Source organism: Euleptes europaea, chromosome 3, assembly GCF_029931775.1.
Source record: "Euleptes europaea isolate rEulEur1 chromosome 3, rEulEur1.hap1, whole genome shotgun sequence".
In the NCBI taxonomy this organism is placed as follows: Eukaryota; Metazoa; Chordata; class Lepidosauria; order Squamata; family Sphaerodactylidae; genus Euleptes; species Euleptes europaea.
The window spans coordinates 39,594,326-39,613,709 of NC_079314.1; the positions used below are offsets into that span (position 1 = coordinate 39,594,326).

A 19,384-nucleotide genomic window follows, 5' to 3' on the forward strand; every position below is an offset into this window, starting at 1 on the left:
ATCAGCGGGACTGGCACATATGTTACGTTCAGGGGTGCCACTACAAAAAGCAATTACAGAGAAAGACAGACAAGCGACAAGGCCTGCTGAACCAACATTCAATAAATCCACACGAAGGCACATAAAGCAAGTACACCGGGTTCCAAAGGACCCCTGATCCCACTGAGATCCCACTGAAGGTCCAGTCGCTTAGACTAGTCAGCACACTTTGCACTTAAAAGACACTGCTCCTGATACTCATGTCCTGTGACGAGCCTCCGAGAGAAGCTTATCAGAAGGAGTCAGGCGCTGCTGAAAAGCTGTAAACAAAAAGTGTCCTGTATCCCTGTGAGTCACCAGCCACAGCGAAGGGGGACTGCAAAGGTTGGTTAGAGGATGCACACAAGTGTTTGTTCACCAGTGGTGAAAAATATGGTGAGCACTGGCAGTGCTGGATTTACGTATAAGCTAAACAAGCTATAGCTTAGGGGCCCCCTCTCTTGGGGGTCCCCAAAAAATTTAAAGGGAAAAAAACTAGATGTAAATTTCCAAAATATAAGATAAAAAACAAATAAAATAAAGCCTATATACAGCAACAGTGTTTTGTGTTGTGTAGGCTCCTATGATGTGAGTAATGGGCCCCGCCTGCTAGCCTGCTCCCTAAAATATCACTGGTTTGCTCCCTAAAATATCACTGGTTATCTTAACTGTATTTCAGTTCAACAATTACTTTGATAAAATACATATTTTGTTATGTGCAAATGGCTTTAGATACCTATTAGGTCCATAAATTACCATATAGCATATATTCAACACAAAAAACAGCGACAATTTGTTGTTGACAAAGGACAGCTGGACATATAAAGGGCCCCATTACCTTCAATAGCTTAGGGCCTCATCAAACCTAAATCTGGCCCTGAGCACTGGTGCAGCAGAAAAACCTGAAGGAGAGAAACTGATGTGCCCCTTGAGTAACTTTAGCAGGATGCATCAAAGAGTCAAGGAGGGGTTGACCCCCTCTCTGCCAGGTGTGGAAGCAGCAAACCGAGGCCACTCAGATACAAGGTCAGGGTCTCCACAAACTGAGGAGACTCCCCAGTTATGCAGAAAAATAGGACTTTTTAAAATTCACTACTACAAAAGGAAACCATTTTCCCCCTGCCTTATTAAAAAAAAAATTATGAAGAAACAAAGATGCTCCAGGAACACAAAATCTGAACAGTGAAGCATCTGAAGGACAACTTGGTGATCCGGGGAAGCCAGCATGGATTTGTCCCCAACAGGTCCTGCCAGACCAACCTCATTCCCTTCTTTGATCAAGTGACGAGCTTACTGGATTGAGGGAATGTGGTTGATGTTGTTTACTTGGATTTTAGTACGGCTTTTGACAGGGTTCCTCATGATGTTCTCATGGGTAAACTAAAGGACTGTGGATTGGACCCTATGATAGTTAGGTGGATAGGGAACTCAAAGTACTCAAGTACTCAAAGAGTAGTTGTCAATGGCATTTCATCTGAATGGAGAGAGGTGTACAGTGGGGTGCCACAGGGTTCAGTTCTGGACCCAGGACTTTTCAATATTTTTATAAATGATCTGGATGAGGGTGCGAGGGGTCAAAAAGATGTGGACAGAATGGAGCAGGTACAGAGGAGAGTGACAAGGATGATTAGGGGCCTGGAGACCAAACCCTATGAGGAAAGGCTGAGGGAATTGGGAATGTTTAATCTGGAGATGAGGAGGTGAGGGGGGACACAATTGCTCTTTTTAAGTATATGAAGGGCTGTCACTTAGAGGAGGGCAGGGAGCTGTTCCTGTTGGCAGGAGAGGAGAGGACTTGCAATAATGGGTTTAAATTGAAGGTGGAAAGGTGCCAGTGAAGTTATTAACTAACACTGTGATCCTATATGGAGTTACACCCCTTTAAGCTCATTGAAGTCAATGGGCCCACTGGAGTGTAATTCTGCTTAGAACATCCCTATAAATCCTTTTGTTCTTAACTTTTTGTTTTCTCTTCAGTCCATGAGGTAGGGATGCAAAAGGGTTAACAATGCATTTATCAGACAAACTGTACAAAAATATAGAAACTGACCTTTTTTACATTCTTGTTTACATCAACCAAGCTGAGCAGGAAAATGTGGTCTTTACTGCCGAGCAGCAGCCGACCCCTCTCCTCATCCAGCAGCAGAGTTCGAAAATCCAGTCCCTCAGTTGAACCCAGGAATGGAACACAGCTGTTGGACAGCAGCAAGTCTGATGGAGAAAGAAGAATATCCTTATAATAAAAATGTATACACATGGCTCACTGATGTCTTCTACAAATTTATGCACCCTGCGTGATCTCTGCAGGTAAGGATAAGTGGAGAGTACAATATTTCTTGGTAGAGGATTGGGGGTGGGGAGGGTTAAGCACAGTGCAATTTTTATGATATTCAAACACCAGGTTCCCCCCTCCCATTTAATCCTAGGTTGCAAGGGGGTACTACACATTTCTTACAATGAAAAGTGGGAGCAGTTTGGATTTTAGGCAAAAACATGATGGGGTGAATATGTCAGAAGTTTACCCAATTAATTATGTGCAGTATATAAAACATGAAAAGAAAGGGAAAACATCCCTCCCTGGCTATTACAACTTCGGGTCACTCAATAAAAATGGTTTGCTGTAAGTTATGGAAGTCTCTCTTCACAATGGAATTTACTACCACGAGATATGGAGACCTTGTTCAGATGGTTTTTAATGAGAAATTCCCCTCCTGCATCCAATTCATGAATCTGGACTAAACAATTTCAAAAGGCTTTGCCTATGCAAACCATTTAGCAGCAGAGTTCTCCAGTATTTATCTATTAAAGGATGATGACCAACCTTTACATCTGATACAAATGAGAAAGGGGTGTGTTCGGTTCTTTGAACAATAACCAGCAAACCAGACCAAAACCCTGTAGAGGCTTTTATCTTTTATTAAGAAAAGAAATCATTCCCTTTATTATGCAAGACAATAGAAAATATAGGCATGTAAAAGTTAACCCTACAATTACTCTAAGAATAAATGCTAAAAGTATCAAAGTTCCTAGCATTGCTTAATCAAATTGTAGAAGGTAATAGTTTAAAAACAAAACAGGTTTTATCTTTTTCTCTCATGGCTTTTAGGGGTTATAAAAAAAACCAAGTTACACACTCAGAAATCTCACCTAGTCGTCTTGCTTGTCATAGTAGTGCATATTTATAGAAAATTATCAATCTTATTTTTTCTAAATCTGTTCTATCATAATAATGTGATTATTGTCTAGATAAGTGATTGGTTCTTAACATATGAGATAATCAACACAAGTGCAAATAATCCAATCAGCCAGTGCATATGAGTTACATCTGATAAGAGCTACATCTAGGGGAGGTAGTTGTGAAATGCCTGCATTGTGCAGGGGATTGAACTAGATGACCCTGGTGTACCCTTCCAACTCTATGATTCTGTGATACAGCAAGACAAGAAGGCCAATCTCAACTCTTAACCTCTATTAAAAATAAATTAATCTAACTTTTCTGTAACAGTTTCAATGGACTGTCCAAGATGAAAGTAACTTTAAGCAAACAGACTTCATTGACAGTTGAAAAGCGCTTGAACTCTCGGTTAGCTTGAAAACTCAGCAAGGAAAAGTTAGTGATGTAATAGCAAGTCTGCCTTCACACCTCCTTCCTGCCCCCAAACCCCCTTTCCATTCCTTATTGAGAGACATTCCCCAGACCTGAGAACTTCCTCCTCGTCACCTTCTGCCAGTCATGGAGCAAACCTGTCAACTCACTTGGATTCCCTTCCTTTCTCACAGCCAGAAAAAAAGAAATATTTGGTTTCATACTCCATGTGCTCCACTTATGCTCATGCCCCTGTGCTCAACCAGATCCAACCCTGCAGCTCTTCTTTGGATTATCTTTCTGGAGTTTTGGCTACCCAGTCATTGGAAGTTTAGATCTTTTTGGAGTGAGGGTCAGCAGAAGGAAGATTTGTTTCCTTGTGCTCAGGCTACCCTAATGTGAAGTTAGGACCAAAGGAAAAAATGGGCCTCAGCCACACAGACATGATGATAACATGTGTTCCGAATGGACATCACAGAACCTCCATGTTTAGATGCACTATACATCTAAGTAATAGATGTTTGGGAGACAAACAACAGTGAACATTTATCTCCTTTGAGCCACCCATGTGAGCTTTCTAGATACACCCGATGGCTACTGCTGGTATAAGTAGAATGCTGAATTAGATGTAGCTTGTTTGATAAAGAAAGGCCATTCCATACTTTCATAAGGGGGCAAGGTCATCAAACATTGCTAGAGTACTAAACTCAATCTGCATCTCATTCATTTTTATTACCCTTGCATGATACAGGTCACTTTGGGTGTCTAGTGATGTGATCAATGTAAGGTGTGAGAAGGAAACTCAAAACCACTGAACAAACTTCAACAACCATGGAAGGACAAGATCAAGCACATCAGCACACAGAAAATGCTGCTGAGATTTTGGATGAGTTTCTTCCTCCCACCTTTCACTGCTTGTTTGAACAGATTACATGTTCACTGCCAACCAAAGACAAGCAGCATATGTAGCATATGGGGGAACCCACAGATTGTCTCTCTTTACCATGGCTCAGTGGTAGAGCATCTGCTTGGCATGCAGAAGGTCCCAAGTTCAATCCCTGGCATCTCCAATTAAAGGGACTAGGCAGGTAGGTGATGTGAAAGGCCCCTGCCTGAGACCCTGGAGAGCCGCTGCTGGTCTGAGTAGACAATGCTGACTTTGATGGACCAAGGATCTGATTCAGTATAAGGCAGCTTCATGTGTTCACCTATCAAATTTGTTCTGCAGATATTAAGATGATAACAGTTCAAATATTTTGAACAATGGCCATGTTTTAAAGGCTCATGGCACCTGGATGGTTTCTGATATTACACACCTCACACCAGCCATCAACTCCCTAAACTAGCTGTCGGAAATTAACAATGCGCAAAAAGAGAAATTTGCAGTTCCACCAGGAGGTGAAGAGCTGACCTGATCAATTTCCTATTTGGCCCTCCCTGGACATAGTGCCCATTTCCTACTACACAGAGGTGCCGCTACATCACCCTCATATAGAGCTTGTGGCATCGGCAACATCCCACTCAAATGCACACTAGATGGCTCTGCAGTTGAGGTTTCTGGGGAAACTGGGTGACCTTGGGTGAGTCACGCTTCACTCCGAACTCTCTCAGCCCCACCTACCTCACAAGGTAACTGTTGTGGGGAGAGGAAGGGGAGGCAATTGTAAGCCACTCTGAGACTCCTTAAGGTAGAGAAAAGCAGGTTATAAAATCCAACTCTTCTTTTCTTCTTCTTCGTCCACTTTCCTCTTGCCCCTACCAGCTTGCTTCCAAAGGGCAAGGGTGGACTGGCCCTATGACTTACAGAGAAATGTCCTGGTGGCAGCTACCCTAGAGTACCACTGGCAGCAAGGAGCAAGCAGAGCCAAGCCTCAGCAGCTCTTCCACAGCCTTGGTGGGGGGCACTTGGTTTAGACCCTTCTGCAGCAATGATGATTAGTGCCAGCTGACCAATTTCTTCCTCACTCACTGCTGTCAGCTTGCAGGACAAAGCTACTGGTGAGCCAGTGTCCCTGCTGGTGCCACTCAGCTGAGTGGCCAGGATTGTAGGGCAAGAAAGGCCATTCAGCTTGCTTTGCTCCAGGGCCATTTTAACCTCCCAGTCCACTCCTGCCAAAGGGGCAGGCAAGGACACTCCTCGTTGGCCTGATACTTGCAGTGCCAAGCTGTGCAGGCCCAGTGTTCCTATCTGAATTTCTATGAGACCCCCAAATCTTGAAAGAGCTCTGGCATTACTGCTGTGCAGGCTTCATGTGGAGGAGTGGGGAAACCAACCTGGTTCACCAGATAAGAGTCCACTGCTCTTAACCAATATACCATGGTGGCTCTCAAAAATAAGTGGGCCAAATATGAGCAAAGATTGTGGGGAAGGCAATTGGATATGGTAGCAGTAACAGTAATACAATTTGCAGTCCTTGACTAATAACATGAATGCTATTTCTAGGCAAGACTTTCCCTTCCTCCCAGGATTTTCCACAGGCTGCCTATTCAGTGTGAATAAACACTGAATCACTGAACCAGATCACTGGTTCATCAAAGTCAGAATTGTCTGCTCAGACAGGTAGTGGATTTCTAGAGACTTGGGTAAAGACCTCTCATGTCACCTATAATCTGTACTTTTTAATTTGAAGTGCCTTGGATTAAACCTGGGACCTCTGACATAGCAAGCACAGAGCCACCCCTCCCAATGACAGAGTCAGGAGTGGTCTTGCTTCCTCTTTTCAATTTCAGACTTTTGTTCTGTGCTGGCCAGAGATTTCTTTCCTTGTTTTAATGAAAAAGGTAGAGAAATATAAGTATCAAACATAGGGTTGCCAACCTCCAGGTAATAGCTGGAGATCTCCTGCTATTACAACTGATCTCCAGCCACTAGAGATCAGTTCAGCTGGAGAAAATGGCCGTTTTGGCCATTGGACTCTATGGCATTGAAGTCCCTCCCTCCCCAAACCCCACCCTCCTCAAGCTGCACCCCAAAAACCTCCCACCAGTGGCAAAGAGGGACCTGGCAACCCCAATCAAACACTAAGATGGAGAGGGCAAAGGCAAAATGAATGCAGTGTGGTAACACACAATAAAGATCAGTTTTGCTCAGAAGTATTTTGATACCACTTGCATCTGTCCAGTATCCAAAATTCCTTCTCAGTTATGGGAAACCCATTCTGTTTACATGCTCCGGTCATCGGGACAGACAGGGACACCATACTGCTGGAGCTGCAACCACGATTGCTTCCACTGTGGAGTATCTGCCCCGAGTTCAATGCTGCTGGGACGTGAGGGTTTTCTCCCCCCCTTCCCAGACCATCAGGTGTATTCATGTACCTCCTGGGGTTTCTGCAGATTTTGTCTGGCCTTTCTCAAACCTGCTTTGCTCCAAAGCTTTGGGAAAGATCACAGCAAGGCCTGAGTGGCTGCTGTGCAGGTGGAAGAGTTCAGATTTTCTTGGTTTCACCCACACAGCAGTAATTTGCTCTCCCTGCTGCAGAAAGTTTTTTCTTTAAAAAGAAAAATATGTCATTTCATAGTATTATATTGATACCAAAATAAGAATGAGGTGCTCTCAATTCCCAGATTTCATTTTTTTAAAGTCTCCAGCCCCTTTCCTTCCAGAAATATGGGGGTGGGGGACATATCTCCACAATGCAATGGGTTGGAGACTTCCTTCCTTTCCCCCCAACTTGGGAACTCAAAGAGTCTTGGCAATTAAAAATAAACTTCCAGAGAAAATTTCTGCATGAAACCCCCGTTGTCAGTTGCTACTGCAACTGATCTCCAGCCGATAGAGATCAGTTCACCTGGAGAAAATGGTTGCTTTGGCAATTGGACTCTATGGCATTGAAGTTCCTCCCCTCTTCAAACCCTGCCCTCTTCAGGCTCTGCCCCCAAAACTTCCCACCAGTAGCAAAGAGGGACCTTGCAACCCTATGTAAGCCTGTCTACATGTGGAAAGCACCAAACACAGCCCATTTTCAAGGATGAGAAAACCAACACTGGTGAGTAATCACAGCTCGGTTGTCCCACCAAAAATGGAGCATCTACTTTGCCACATCCATCAGACAGGAGGATCTCAAACCCAACACTTTGCCTCTCTTGATCAGAGCTGAATTGATCTCATTCTTATGACCTTCTATTTTTTAAAAAAGTTTAGTATTCTGTATCCTGTCTTGCCCTGACCTGGATGGCCCAGGCTAGCCTGATCTCGTCAGATCTCAGAAGCTAAGCAGGGTCAGCCCTGGTTAGTATTTGGATGGGAGACCACCAAGGAAGACCAGGGTTGCTGTGCAGAGGAAGGCACTGGCAAACCACCTCTGTTAGTCTCTTGCCATGAAAACCCCAAAAGGGGTCGCCATAAGTCGGCTGTGACTTGAAGGAACTTTACACACATCCTGTCTTGCAGGGATTCTGATGCAGGGTCCTTACAAGTAAAAATACTCCACTCCCCATACAGGGCCAGGATTGCCTTAAACACACTTTTCCTGACAAGTAACCTGCAGTACTTCAAGTACAGGCATAGCTCTTTCCAGACATTTATGGCTACCCCCTTATAATTGCATTAGATTTCCAAACAAATTTTGGCTAAAAAGACAGCTACATAAATAAAAATTTAAAGGTAGTATTATTAGAGGGATGATGAAATGCTATTTTGTAACTCTGTTTCTGGTGAAAAAGACAAACGCCCAGTTCACAAATATCACATAGCCAAGACAAATAATTAGCTGTAAACGCCATAAATTAAAATGTATCCAATCTGAAACATTTGTTATTCCAAAGATGACCTCAGGCTGTGGGCTTGCACAGGTTCCCCTGGTTCCTAAGCCGCTTATCTTTCTTGCAAGGATGCCAAATAAAGCAAAGCCATCCTTGTTACCAAAGTAACTTAATATGGATCATTCCCCTTCCCCTGAACGGAAACTGTCCATATGAAAGGTTGTGTTTTTGATTCCGGCACAGCTCACAGACATCCTCCGAGTCTTCCAAAGCACTGCGAATACCCATCTCTTTACATGCAGGGCTAAGGTTGCTAGGTCCCTCTTCGCCTTCGATGGGAGGTTTTTGGGGCGGCGCCTGAGGAGGGTGCCCAAGGCAGCACAGACGAGAGCACCTGAGCATTCTACAACACTAAGATATATGCCAAATCGACATACTTTTAAACTAATGCGCATTTATCGTTGCTTCCTCAGCAACAAGCACCTCTGCAGATTGCAGAACCAGAATTATGACTACCCCCATCCCCAAGGCTGAACACATATCACTGTCATGCCGGAAGGTTTTTTTAGGTTGGGTATCAAGGTGGGCAGGTGTGTACCAAAGATCACACGCCAATCCCAACTTTAAACTGCTTTCAAAATTTGTATTTATTATGCATGCTCCTACAACTACAGAGGATAGGGTTGCCAGGTCCCTCTTCGCACTGGCAGGAGGTTTTTTGGGCAGAGCCTGAGGAGGGCAGGGACTTCAATGCCATAGAGTCCAACTGCCAAAGCGGCCATTTTCTCCAGGTGAACTGATCTCTATCGGCTGGAGATCAGTTGTAATAGCAGAAGAACTCCAGCTACTACTTGGAGGTTGGCAACCCTATGTTTGATACTTATATTTCTCTACCTTTTTCATTAAAACAAGGAAAGAAATCTCTGGCCAGCACAGAACAAAAGTCTGAGATTGAAAGGAAGAAGCAAGACCACTCCTGATTCTGTCATTGGGAGGGCTGGCTCTGTGGTAGAGTATCTGCTTGCCATCCCAAAGGTCCCAGGTTTAATCCAAGGCATATTCAAATTAAAACCTGGATCTGGCAACCCTAACCCCCATATCCCGTCTGTGGCTAGGGGAGGGGCAGGCAGCCCTAGCTCACCCTGATTCAGCTTCCAGGCTTTTTGCACATTTTTGATTTATTTGTTTCCCCTTGTCAATTCCTATGCTTTTATCAAGACTTGGCAGAACACAAAGAGAAGCGTTAACCATGGTCACAGCAATGTTTCTTGCCTGAGATCCCACTAGGGAGTCACACGGGGGAGATCCAGGTCAGCTGAACCCATTCCATGGTAACAAAGGGGTAGGGAGAAGCCAAGCAGTATTCACCCTACCCAGAGCAGGTTCAACAGCTGCCTCACCCCATCCCCTCTCCTGCCTCCGTTCACCAGCTATGCCCTGTCTCATCGCCTATGATTTAAACAAATAAACTTGCAGAGTTACAGCACTGTATCTCATACAACAGAATTTCTCCGTCCCCTGCTCCCTCCAACGGAGATAGTTTTACAGTTATGAAAAGCAAAAGATACTGGTAAGTCCATCACTGTTTACATTGTTACAGAGCTGATATGGGACAGTTCTCAAAGTTTATTTTCAGTTCAGCTGCTGTGTAAACTTTGCTGTCACCAAGAGGCTACCCTGCCGGACTCAATGGAAGGGATTGTTACAAGAAAAAGCAAGCAATTGGCCCGGAAATACCACCTCCATGCTTAAGTTCTAAAAATGGGAAAGCTGTAGAACGGAAACATGATGAGTTCATTATGCTACACTCCCCTCTCTCTCATCCACTGAATCTGTTTTGTAAACATTTCTTCTTCCCCACAATTGACAAAGTTATGGTTGGACTTCCCTCCAAATGCCTTAATAGGGCAGGAACACCCAGTTTTGCTTTGAGTTTTGCTTTTTTATTATATTTTATTTTTATATAAAGGGATACAGAAAACGAAAGAGGGGGAAATGGAAAAAAGAGAAAACATATCCCATCCTCTGAGCCTTGGAACGATCTGAACTTTAAAAAGGCTATTACCATAATTTCTGCCATTCATCCTGAATGTTTAAACATCTTAAAACTCACTAAAACATATTTCACTTTGATTTTTGCTTTAAGCAAAAATGCATTGCCTTCTCTACACTTTGGGGGCATTTTACATAGGGATCAGGGAAGGATGTACTATTTATATGCAGCTGACAGGCAAACACCCCCCACTTATTTTTTAAAAGTTTAAATATACAATTTATGGTTTTTACAGTAATAATGCAAAATTATACTCAGGTGAAGTGTCACAAGGGAAAAGAATGAGACATAACAGTAACAATTTAGATTTTTTTTCCAGATCTGTTTTGTGGGGAAAAAATATGGAAGTGGTGCAGAAAAGAGAAAGCGTGTCAAATGGCACGTATTTACCCATATGTAAATCATATGTATTTAGCACTGATTATAAAAATACTTAATCAGCTGTTTGAAATGGGGCCTGCATTTCCCATCTGGCCTGGGCCTATTGTCAGCTTTGCACAGCCTGAGTCAGAGGAGGGCAGAGTTTGAGGAGGGGTGAAGCCTCAGCAGGGTATAATGCCATACAGTCTACCCTCCAAAGCAGCCATTTTCTCCAGGGAGACAGATCTCCATTGGCTGGAGTTCAGTTGCAATTCCAGGGTCTCTCCAGCTTAGGGTTGCCAACCTCCAGGTACTAGCTGGAGATCTCCTGCTATTACAGCTGATCTCCAGCTGATAAAGATCAGTTCACCTGAAGAAAATGGCTGCTTTGGCAATTGGACACTATGGCATTGAAGTCCCTCCCCTTCCCAAACCCTGCCCTCCTCAGGCTCCACCCCAAAGACCTTCTGCCGGTGGCGAAGAGAGACCTGGCAACCCTACTCCAGCTAGGGTTGCCAACCTCCAGGTACTAGCACGAGATCTCCCACTATTACAACTGATCTCCAGCTGAGAGAGATCAGTTCCCCTGGAGAAAATGGCTGCTTTGAAGGGTGCAGTCTATGGCATTATACTCGGCTGATGCTGCTTCTCTCCCCATACCTTGCCTTTTGATGGCTCCACCCCCAAATATCCAGAAATTTCCCAACCTGGAGCTGGCATCTCTAAGTGGGAATGACAGTAGTTCATAGACCATCTGAGATTCTGAGGGAACCACTGCTATCACTGCTGCTGTGGGAGGAAGTGGGAGGCTGGGATGGGGGCCGTAGTTGAAACTAATGTGGGTTTATTGGGGGACAATTTTAAAACAAGAGAAAGGTCAGACCGCCACAGCAGGGAACCGCTCTTTTAAGGAGCTCATCCACATTACCTATAGCTGATTGGTGGTGTCGCCAGGTGGGATCCAGGGTGAGGCAGGTCCTAGATACACTGCCAAGCAAAGACACTTCTGGCTACTTCTGCCACCTGCCTTTTCATCGACTACGGAGTATCTAGGAAGACCCCCCCCAAGTAAATGCATGCTTGCTCCTTCAGGGTGTGTAACTGTCCATAACAGAATGGATTTAGCCTGATACATGCGTGGGAAGTGACAGTACTCAAGCTGCTAGTCCTGACATGCTCCAGAGCATATAATCCACCAGGACTAAAACCCTCATCCCAAACTCAGGTTTGAAGATGTGGGTTGCAGGTGAGTAGCACAAAAAAGAGAAACCTTTATCTGTCTTATCACACACACACACCGGGAACACACCATTTTGCAGACTTGGAGTTACGCCTGCAAAATAGGTGGGGCAGTGCCATGAAACTCAATGGGGGAGTTTCACGGAGATTTTTTAAAGTTGTTTTTTTATTATTTATTTATAGCCAGGGAAGACTCTTAGGAGGCCCTAGCTGTTGCCAAACTATCCCCCCCCCCCCGCCGCCTCTTTAGGATTGGGCTGAAAGTCTTCCCTAACATTCATTTCAGTGTAAATTCATAGAGCACTAACAGAAGGAGTATACTACATAACTGGTCCCTACTGATGAGTCAAATGGAGCTGTTCAGTCAATAAATGCCACCCTTTCTAGTTGCCCTAGTTCTCCTGGGTACTTGACAAGTACATAATGGAGAAGATAGGACTAACTGACGGTACTATGCCTGAAACACTTTTATGGCAATAAAGGTTTATGTATGTATGTGCCTGAAACCCACCTTTCCCTTCTGCTGTAGCTTGATAAGATTCAGCCTCATCCAGCTGTAGAATAAAACACTTTGAAGCCCCAAGCTACAGTAAAAATAAGAAGTCCCATAGTAATACTAGGGTTGCCAGCCCTGCTCCAACATTTGAGGGGAGGAGACTGGGAAAACAGCATCTCATGACAGCGAAATGTCACTTCCAGCTCGAAAACAGGAAGTGATATCACCACATCACATAATTTCCATCTAAAAACCATAGAGATAGGAAATGCTCCTATACCATCATGCAATGCAGCAGGAAGTCCCTTCTGGGTTCCTAGCCAGAAGTGATGTCATGCACCATTCTCCACCCATCATTTCACTGAGCCCCTGCAGGGGACAGAGAATGCTGGTGGGGTGTTGCCTGCAGGCATGTGTTAACCAAGAATGGTACTAAATTGCCATTTCAGGTATTTTTCAGTATTTTTAAAATATTTCGAGGCCTCTCATACTCTCCCTCAATAGTCTCAAAAGAATGAGACTATATGTAAAGATTGACTTGCCTGTCATTTTATATTTTCTGCATCCTTCTTGCATATAAGGCTCATAATGCAGGGCTCCCACCATTTAGACACATGTTCTATATTATTAATAACAGTAAAAAGCTTGGCCAGCATAAGAGGCCACCACTGAGAATTAATTTAAAAATATTGGGGTGGGGCAACATGTTCCACTGGAGTTTAACCACTCATCCAGCAGCAAATTCATTTTAAGGCTTGCTTCTCAGTATCTGGAGGGTACAGTGGAATATTTTCAAATCAAATTGACAGTATTTTTATAAATATTATCAAGGTTGTAACTTTAACGTTGTTAAATATATTGGCAGAATACTTGCTCTACTGGCAAGATGGAATTTGTGCCTCATTGAATTTTTTTTCAATCTTGGGCTTCCCTGCCTCAAAAATTTCTTTATAAAAGAGCCAAATCCAATTCTGACTACAGCTTTTGTCAAAATGCTGTTTTCCGTAGACATTCCATTCTCGGATTGAATTCTGTCATGTGAAATGTTCAACAAGCTTCATGCAGTCCACCAACAGTAAGCAAAACAATAAGGAGTAATGAAGAGCAAGTATGAATAAAATAAGGTTTTACTCTCTGGATGATTTTCTCAGAATATGTCAAAATATCATCCTGGAGTATAACCCGTACCTTTTCTTAGTTTGTACCAGCTGACCCTTTATTTTTTCTGTTAGAAAATGAATAGGTCACCTGTCCAGAGTCCTAGTCAAGGCAGCTAACAAAATTAAAACAGTTCAACAATATGTGCTGAAAAGCACCATCAAGTCACAGCCAACCTATGGTGACCCCATAGGGCTTTCCAGGCAAGAGATGTTCAGAGGTGGTTTGCCATTGCCTGCCTTGGTGTAGCAACCCTGGACTTCCTTGGTGGTCTCCCAACCAAATACTAACCAGCGATGACCATGATTAGCATCCCTGATAGGATGAGACTGGACTCTCCTGGGCTATCCAGATCATCACAAAATAACATGAAACAAAGTCCATCAGTAACAAGCCAACAATAAATGACCAGGGGTATACAAGCAGTATACAACTGCATAAAAATAGTGATTAAGCAATTTCAGCAGAAAACAAAAACAGTAAGAAAGCAGGTGGAAAACACACCATAAAAAACACTGGAAAGTGGGTGATAAAGTTTCAGAGTCTGAAAGGAGAAAAATCTTTTCATGTGGTGCCAGGCTGCATTAATAGCCATGGATGGCAAAGCAGTGAAGTGCCCTGGGCTGATTAGGTGATAGTGGTGGCTAAGGGTGGCTTTCACAAGTGATTGCCACCAAAAGGGGGCATTCTTGGGGCGAAAGCACTTAGGAAGCTGACTTAGGAATCCCTGCCCCCAGGAATGCCCCCTTTTGGTGGCACGCACTTGTGCCTCCAAAAATCAACTTGTCATGGCAGTCTTCTCAAAACAAAATTGTCAGGGAATTATGAGGAAAGACAGTCCCACCAGGACTCAGGGAGTTCAAATTAAGTTCTCAGCATGCCTATACTGCTCTTCAAACTTAAATTTGAAAAGGTTATGGCCAAACACATTAATATATCCCTCAACTTCCTTGGTGTATCGGGGGTGGGGGAGGACTACAGTTAGCAGGAAAAAATATTGGCTCACATATCAGCATGAGTTAGGACAAGTTCTGCAATCATACAAAGTCTATTTTTACCTTGAGTCACATACACGGTGAGAGAACTGAATAAATGTGCCCAGTGGGGATATTCAACAGTATGATGGAAAAGCTCGAAGATGGTACAGAACCTAGGGGGCAGTTTAGGGGGAGAAGCCATCCAACTCTTGAATTTTTTTGACCAAGTTCTGGAAAGCTTCTCAGCTTCCCGTAGCAAGTGATTTATTCAAAAAGCCTCATGTTAAATACATTTGCACTATGAAAACACATTTCCCACAAAGGCTTCTGAGAGCAATGTTTGTGAAATTAAACCAAAAAAAAAAAAAAAAAGACTCCTCAAAGCTTTAGTATGAAATGCAGGACCCACCGAGAAAGAACAGAGAAACCCGTTTGCTGTGGAACTGAGCAGTTTTCTAAGTTTGGTCAGACAAACTCAGGCATTGCTTCGCTTCTTCCCCAACACCTTCCCCATCACTACTTCAACCCAGGTGCCAGACCATCCCTACCATGCTGTATGCCAGGGACATCAAACATAAAGCCCGAGGACAGGATCTGCCCCCTTGAGAGCTCTTATACAGTCCGCGATGCCTGAAAATATTCATAGCCATTACTGTATCTTTGTAGTCAGACCACCCTCAACAAAAACAAAACATTATTGAAAAAATATGCTTCAGCCTCAAACATTTTTAAGTCATCCAGTGCCTGCTGATGACCTGAAAGAAGAGCGAGGAGAAAAGTGTTACTATTTCCCCCCTTAAGAACACAAATGGTCTACTAGCAGCACTTCACCAAAACCTGAATAACAATGCAGAATTACTTGAATTGTTTACCTTTATAGGAGAGTTTAAGTCTTGGAACATTTTGTTTTGATGTTCCAGGGACTGGCAAGAGCAGTATTCCAAAGAAGAATATAGCAGAGATGTGCAGCATTTGGAGCAATCTGGCTTTGATCTCTCCAGGCATTTTCCTTGCATGTATGCTGAAGAAAACCGGATCCTTTCTTCAGATAATTCAGTTGAAATCTGCAAAAAAAAAAAAAAAAAAAAAAGGTTAAATGACATCTGCAAACTGAGCTTGTGAAGATGAACCAAAGGTATGCATCTTGGCAGAAGAGATTTTAAAGATAGCCGAAGGGAAAATGGAATGCAGCTGATTTTTGGGTAGGAGAGAATTCAGTCAGACATAGCTTGGCTTGTTTTACTGCACAAGCCATTTTGGAGGGAACTTTTATCTCATGAACACTCAGCGCACGTCAGGAGAGAATGCAAGAATCAGCCTTACGTTCTTCAGTGATCCTATCTCATTAGCTATGGTCGCCTGTTATTTCTGTCTCCTTCTGGAGAGTTGTATAAGCAGTTTGATATTTCTCACTAAAAGCTTTACAAATAGCAATCTTTTTTTTTTAAGTCAGCACCTATGGATGTTTCTGTATTTTTAACCAACATGTTAGGCATCCTTCCACACCTTGTGAGTTCAGCTCAGGCCCTGCTTGTCAGTTGTGAAGCAGGGAGCCCGCTGTCCAGCAAGCTGTTCATTTCAGGGTTGCCAGGTCCCCCCAGCCACCGGCAGGGGATGGGTGGTGAGGTTGCCAGATCCAGGTTGGGAAACTCCTGGGGATTTGGGGATGGAGCCTGGGGAGGGCAGGGACCTCAGTGGGCTACAGTGCTTTAGTCTCCTCCCTCTAAAGCATCCATTGTTTCCAGGGGAACTAATCTCTGGAATTGAGCTGTAATTCCAGGTGATCCCCAGGTCCCACTGGGAGGCTGGCATCCCTAACACCTCAGGATGTGTTAGGTTGTGACATGCTTGTGCTGTTTTTTTTCTTGCACAGTTTCAATTCTTTTTCACAGATCCCCTTCCTCGCCTCCACCTCTTATTCTTTAAGGCATCTTGCTTTGTTAGAAATTCATTTTTAATTTTTTCAGTGGAGGCTCACGACAACTGTCTTCGCCCATCACCCCAGTTTACATTGAAGGTTTTCTTTTAATCACTTCATCATTAGACTGTGAAATGAGTGAATAATGTGCTGTCAAGTCACAGCTGACTCATGGTGACCCCAGGTCCATGGAGATAAGGAAGAGATAAGCATAGGTGGTTTGTCATTGACTGCTTCTGCATAGCAACCCTTGCCTTCCTTGGTGGTCCTCCATCCAAGTTCTAACTGTGGCCAACTCTGCTTAGGTTTCAAGCTCCCAGGCTAAACTGAGGTTTAGGCTAAAATACCCTTTTTCTGCAGCACTGCCCTCCATCCGGAGCACCAAGAGGACCCCAGAAGCACTCCAGCCACACCCTAATTTCTCTGACACCTCCAGTGGAGTCCTGGAGGTTATGCCAGCATGGCCCTGTCCCAGGAACAGCTGCTGGGCACAGCCTGATGTATGGAAGTCAGTTTACAAAATATTCTGCCCTCCTTCCCTTCCAAGAAAAAGAAATAAATGGGAGCTGTCAAGCTTTTAAATTATTAGATTATAAAATCCTGTCAAGATTATAAAGTCATGAATGTCCCCCCATTCCCCCATCATCATAATTCCTTGCTATGCGAGTGAGATTCCTTCCTTCCCTCTTATCTATTTGCATACTATAAATAAAAAATGCAGCACAATAATCCTTTCTGGCCACAAAGGTGCTAGGCAACCTTAGAGAAACTGATTCATTCTCTCTCCCTCACCTATTATTTCTCAGCTCTTACATATTTATTTTAAAATGACAGAACCCTGTGCATTACGGTAGTTCAGAGTGCTCTTAACTGCAAAAAAGCCCAAGGCAGAAGCAGGTCAGCGTCCTCTCGGGCTAACCCTGCCATTCTGGGAAAATATACAGTGACCAACAGTTCCAATAAATCAGTCCAACAATAGTTGGTTCTCTCAAAATTAAAAAGTGATGACACAGGAAGAAGAACAAAGAACCCCGTACAAAATGGATTGTAGCAAGATATACTCGGTATTTCAACTTCCCATTGTTGAGCCGATAAATATCGAAACTAGTTGAAAAACAGTAAACAGTACTAGGTTGTAGAGCAGAATGAAAACTATTCCAAGTCTTTTGCAAACAGTTTTGGCAGTACTGGAACACATGCCTCACTTTTTGGTGTTTTTGGCCCATCTTGCAAAACTATTTGTTTTCTCATTTACAGCAACCTCACGTCCTCATTCTCCACTGACTTCAGTGACATCACTGTACATCCATAGCTGACATACTGTGCAGCTGTTTTTACATCATGAATGATCCTGAGTTGGTGGAATCATTCATATGAACCATTCAGGAAAGTGGAAGCAGCAACAGCAAGGTGACCCAACACAATTTGAAATACTCTCACATATCCAGGTAAGTTTGGACGAAGAAACCAAGCTGACTAATTGGGAAGCTGTAGGCTATTCAGTGCTCTGCTGTTTTCTACCCTTGCCATTGTTAGCTGGGACTCTGAAATCTGAGGAAAACAGAAGCCAGATTGGTATCTGCTGTATTCTTGTCTAGAGAGCCATTAGCTGTTCTTTAAGAGCTTGGCGAAACTCATGCTGAAGACCATGAACAGTTCAGGTGTCCTGCTAAGTGACAAAGCAAGAACTTGGCCTCCTAGACTTCGCACACATTCTAACATCTTGAGAGCAGAGCAGCAAATAATGCCAGAAAAAGCTATTAAAATGGGAAGGTGTTGAAGCCACAAGTTACAGAATAACCCTCAGGGGATAGCACAAACCCTGTTCCCATCCCAGGGACAATTTACAACAGAATGGAACAAATGTCACCACCTCGGTCTTTAGCAGCAGCATACAAACACATTGTTTGTACATATGCACAAACCAAACCTGCATCAGCTAAGTGGCACCATGCTGTCGGCAATTAATCATTCATATGTGCATCACAAGCAACACGCACCAATTAAAAACAGATGAATTTAATGAGAAGTGCATATCCATTTTGTCACTCATGCACCAAAACCATTATTTTCAAAGGAATTCCAGGGCAACAGGATCTGGCTCTGTTTTCAGACATGTCCCACATTCTTCCTACCCTAAGCCAGGAACATTGCAGTTCACACATACAGGCGCCTTGATTCAACCCGAGCTGCAACGTAGCTATGAGGAATGTGTTCCTTGAGAATGTTTATTCGCATGTTCATATTGGCTGTCAAAAGGATCATGCTGAAAGCAACTTCTTGTTGATGGACGACAGCTACATCTGCACACCCAGCCAATACTTTCCAGTCCAATCCAGAGAGGTGATCTGCATACACAAGATGCTTCCATGTGTCTGGAACCTTTCATAACCAGGTTTGTAAATACCGATCTGATGCAGGGAAATTCTGCATTAGGTTGCACGTGGACCCCAGGATTGAAATGGGTTAAATATCCTAAAAGTGAGCCATAGATCCGGTGTAACAGATAATTATTTCTCACAGGCAGTTTTGGAGGCCAATGCACAGAAGTAAGCAAGAGGCATTTCTTTTTAACCAACTTCTGGAAAAGATAGCAAACAAATTATGATATTGACCTGGAAGAAACTGTTGAATCTTTTCCAGAATTTGAAGAAGATGTCATCCATTTTAAATGTACAGTCCTCAGCCTCCCAAGATGTACAGACCCATCCATCCCAATAGGAGAACCTGTATTGTCCTTACCAGCGTTCTAAATTTGCAGAGATGTTTCTCTGGAGCAGAAGTCCAGGGTTGCCAGCTCTGACATGGGAAAATCCAGGAGATTTGGGGGCAGTACCACAGAGTCCACCTTCCAAAGCTGCTGTTTTCTCCAGGG

The 19,384-nt window shown here is 43.6% G+C and overlaps 1 protein-coding gene across 1 annotated transcript in view; it reads right to left on the minus strand.

Moving 5' to 3' along the window:
* SEMA3D (semaphorin 3D) overlaps nucleotides 1–15,596 on the minus strand; it is a 111,044-nt gene extending 95,448 nt beyond the window's left edge. Inside the window, exons 1-2 of the mRNA XM_056846855.1 lie at nucleotides 15,464–15,596; nucleotides 2,069–2,229 (exon numbers count right to left, since the gene is read on the minus strand). Of these exons, the coding sequence (XP_056702833.1) occupies nucleotides 2,069–2,229; nucleotides 15,464–15,596 (294 nt within the window). The remainder of the gene's footprint in view (nucleotides 1–2,068; nucleotides 2,230–15,463) is intronic.
* Nucleotides 15,597–19,384: the final 3,788 nt, after the last annotated feature.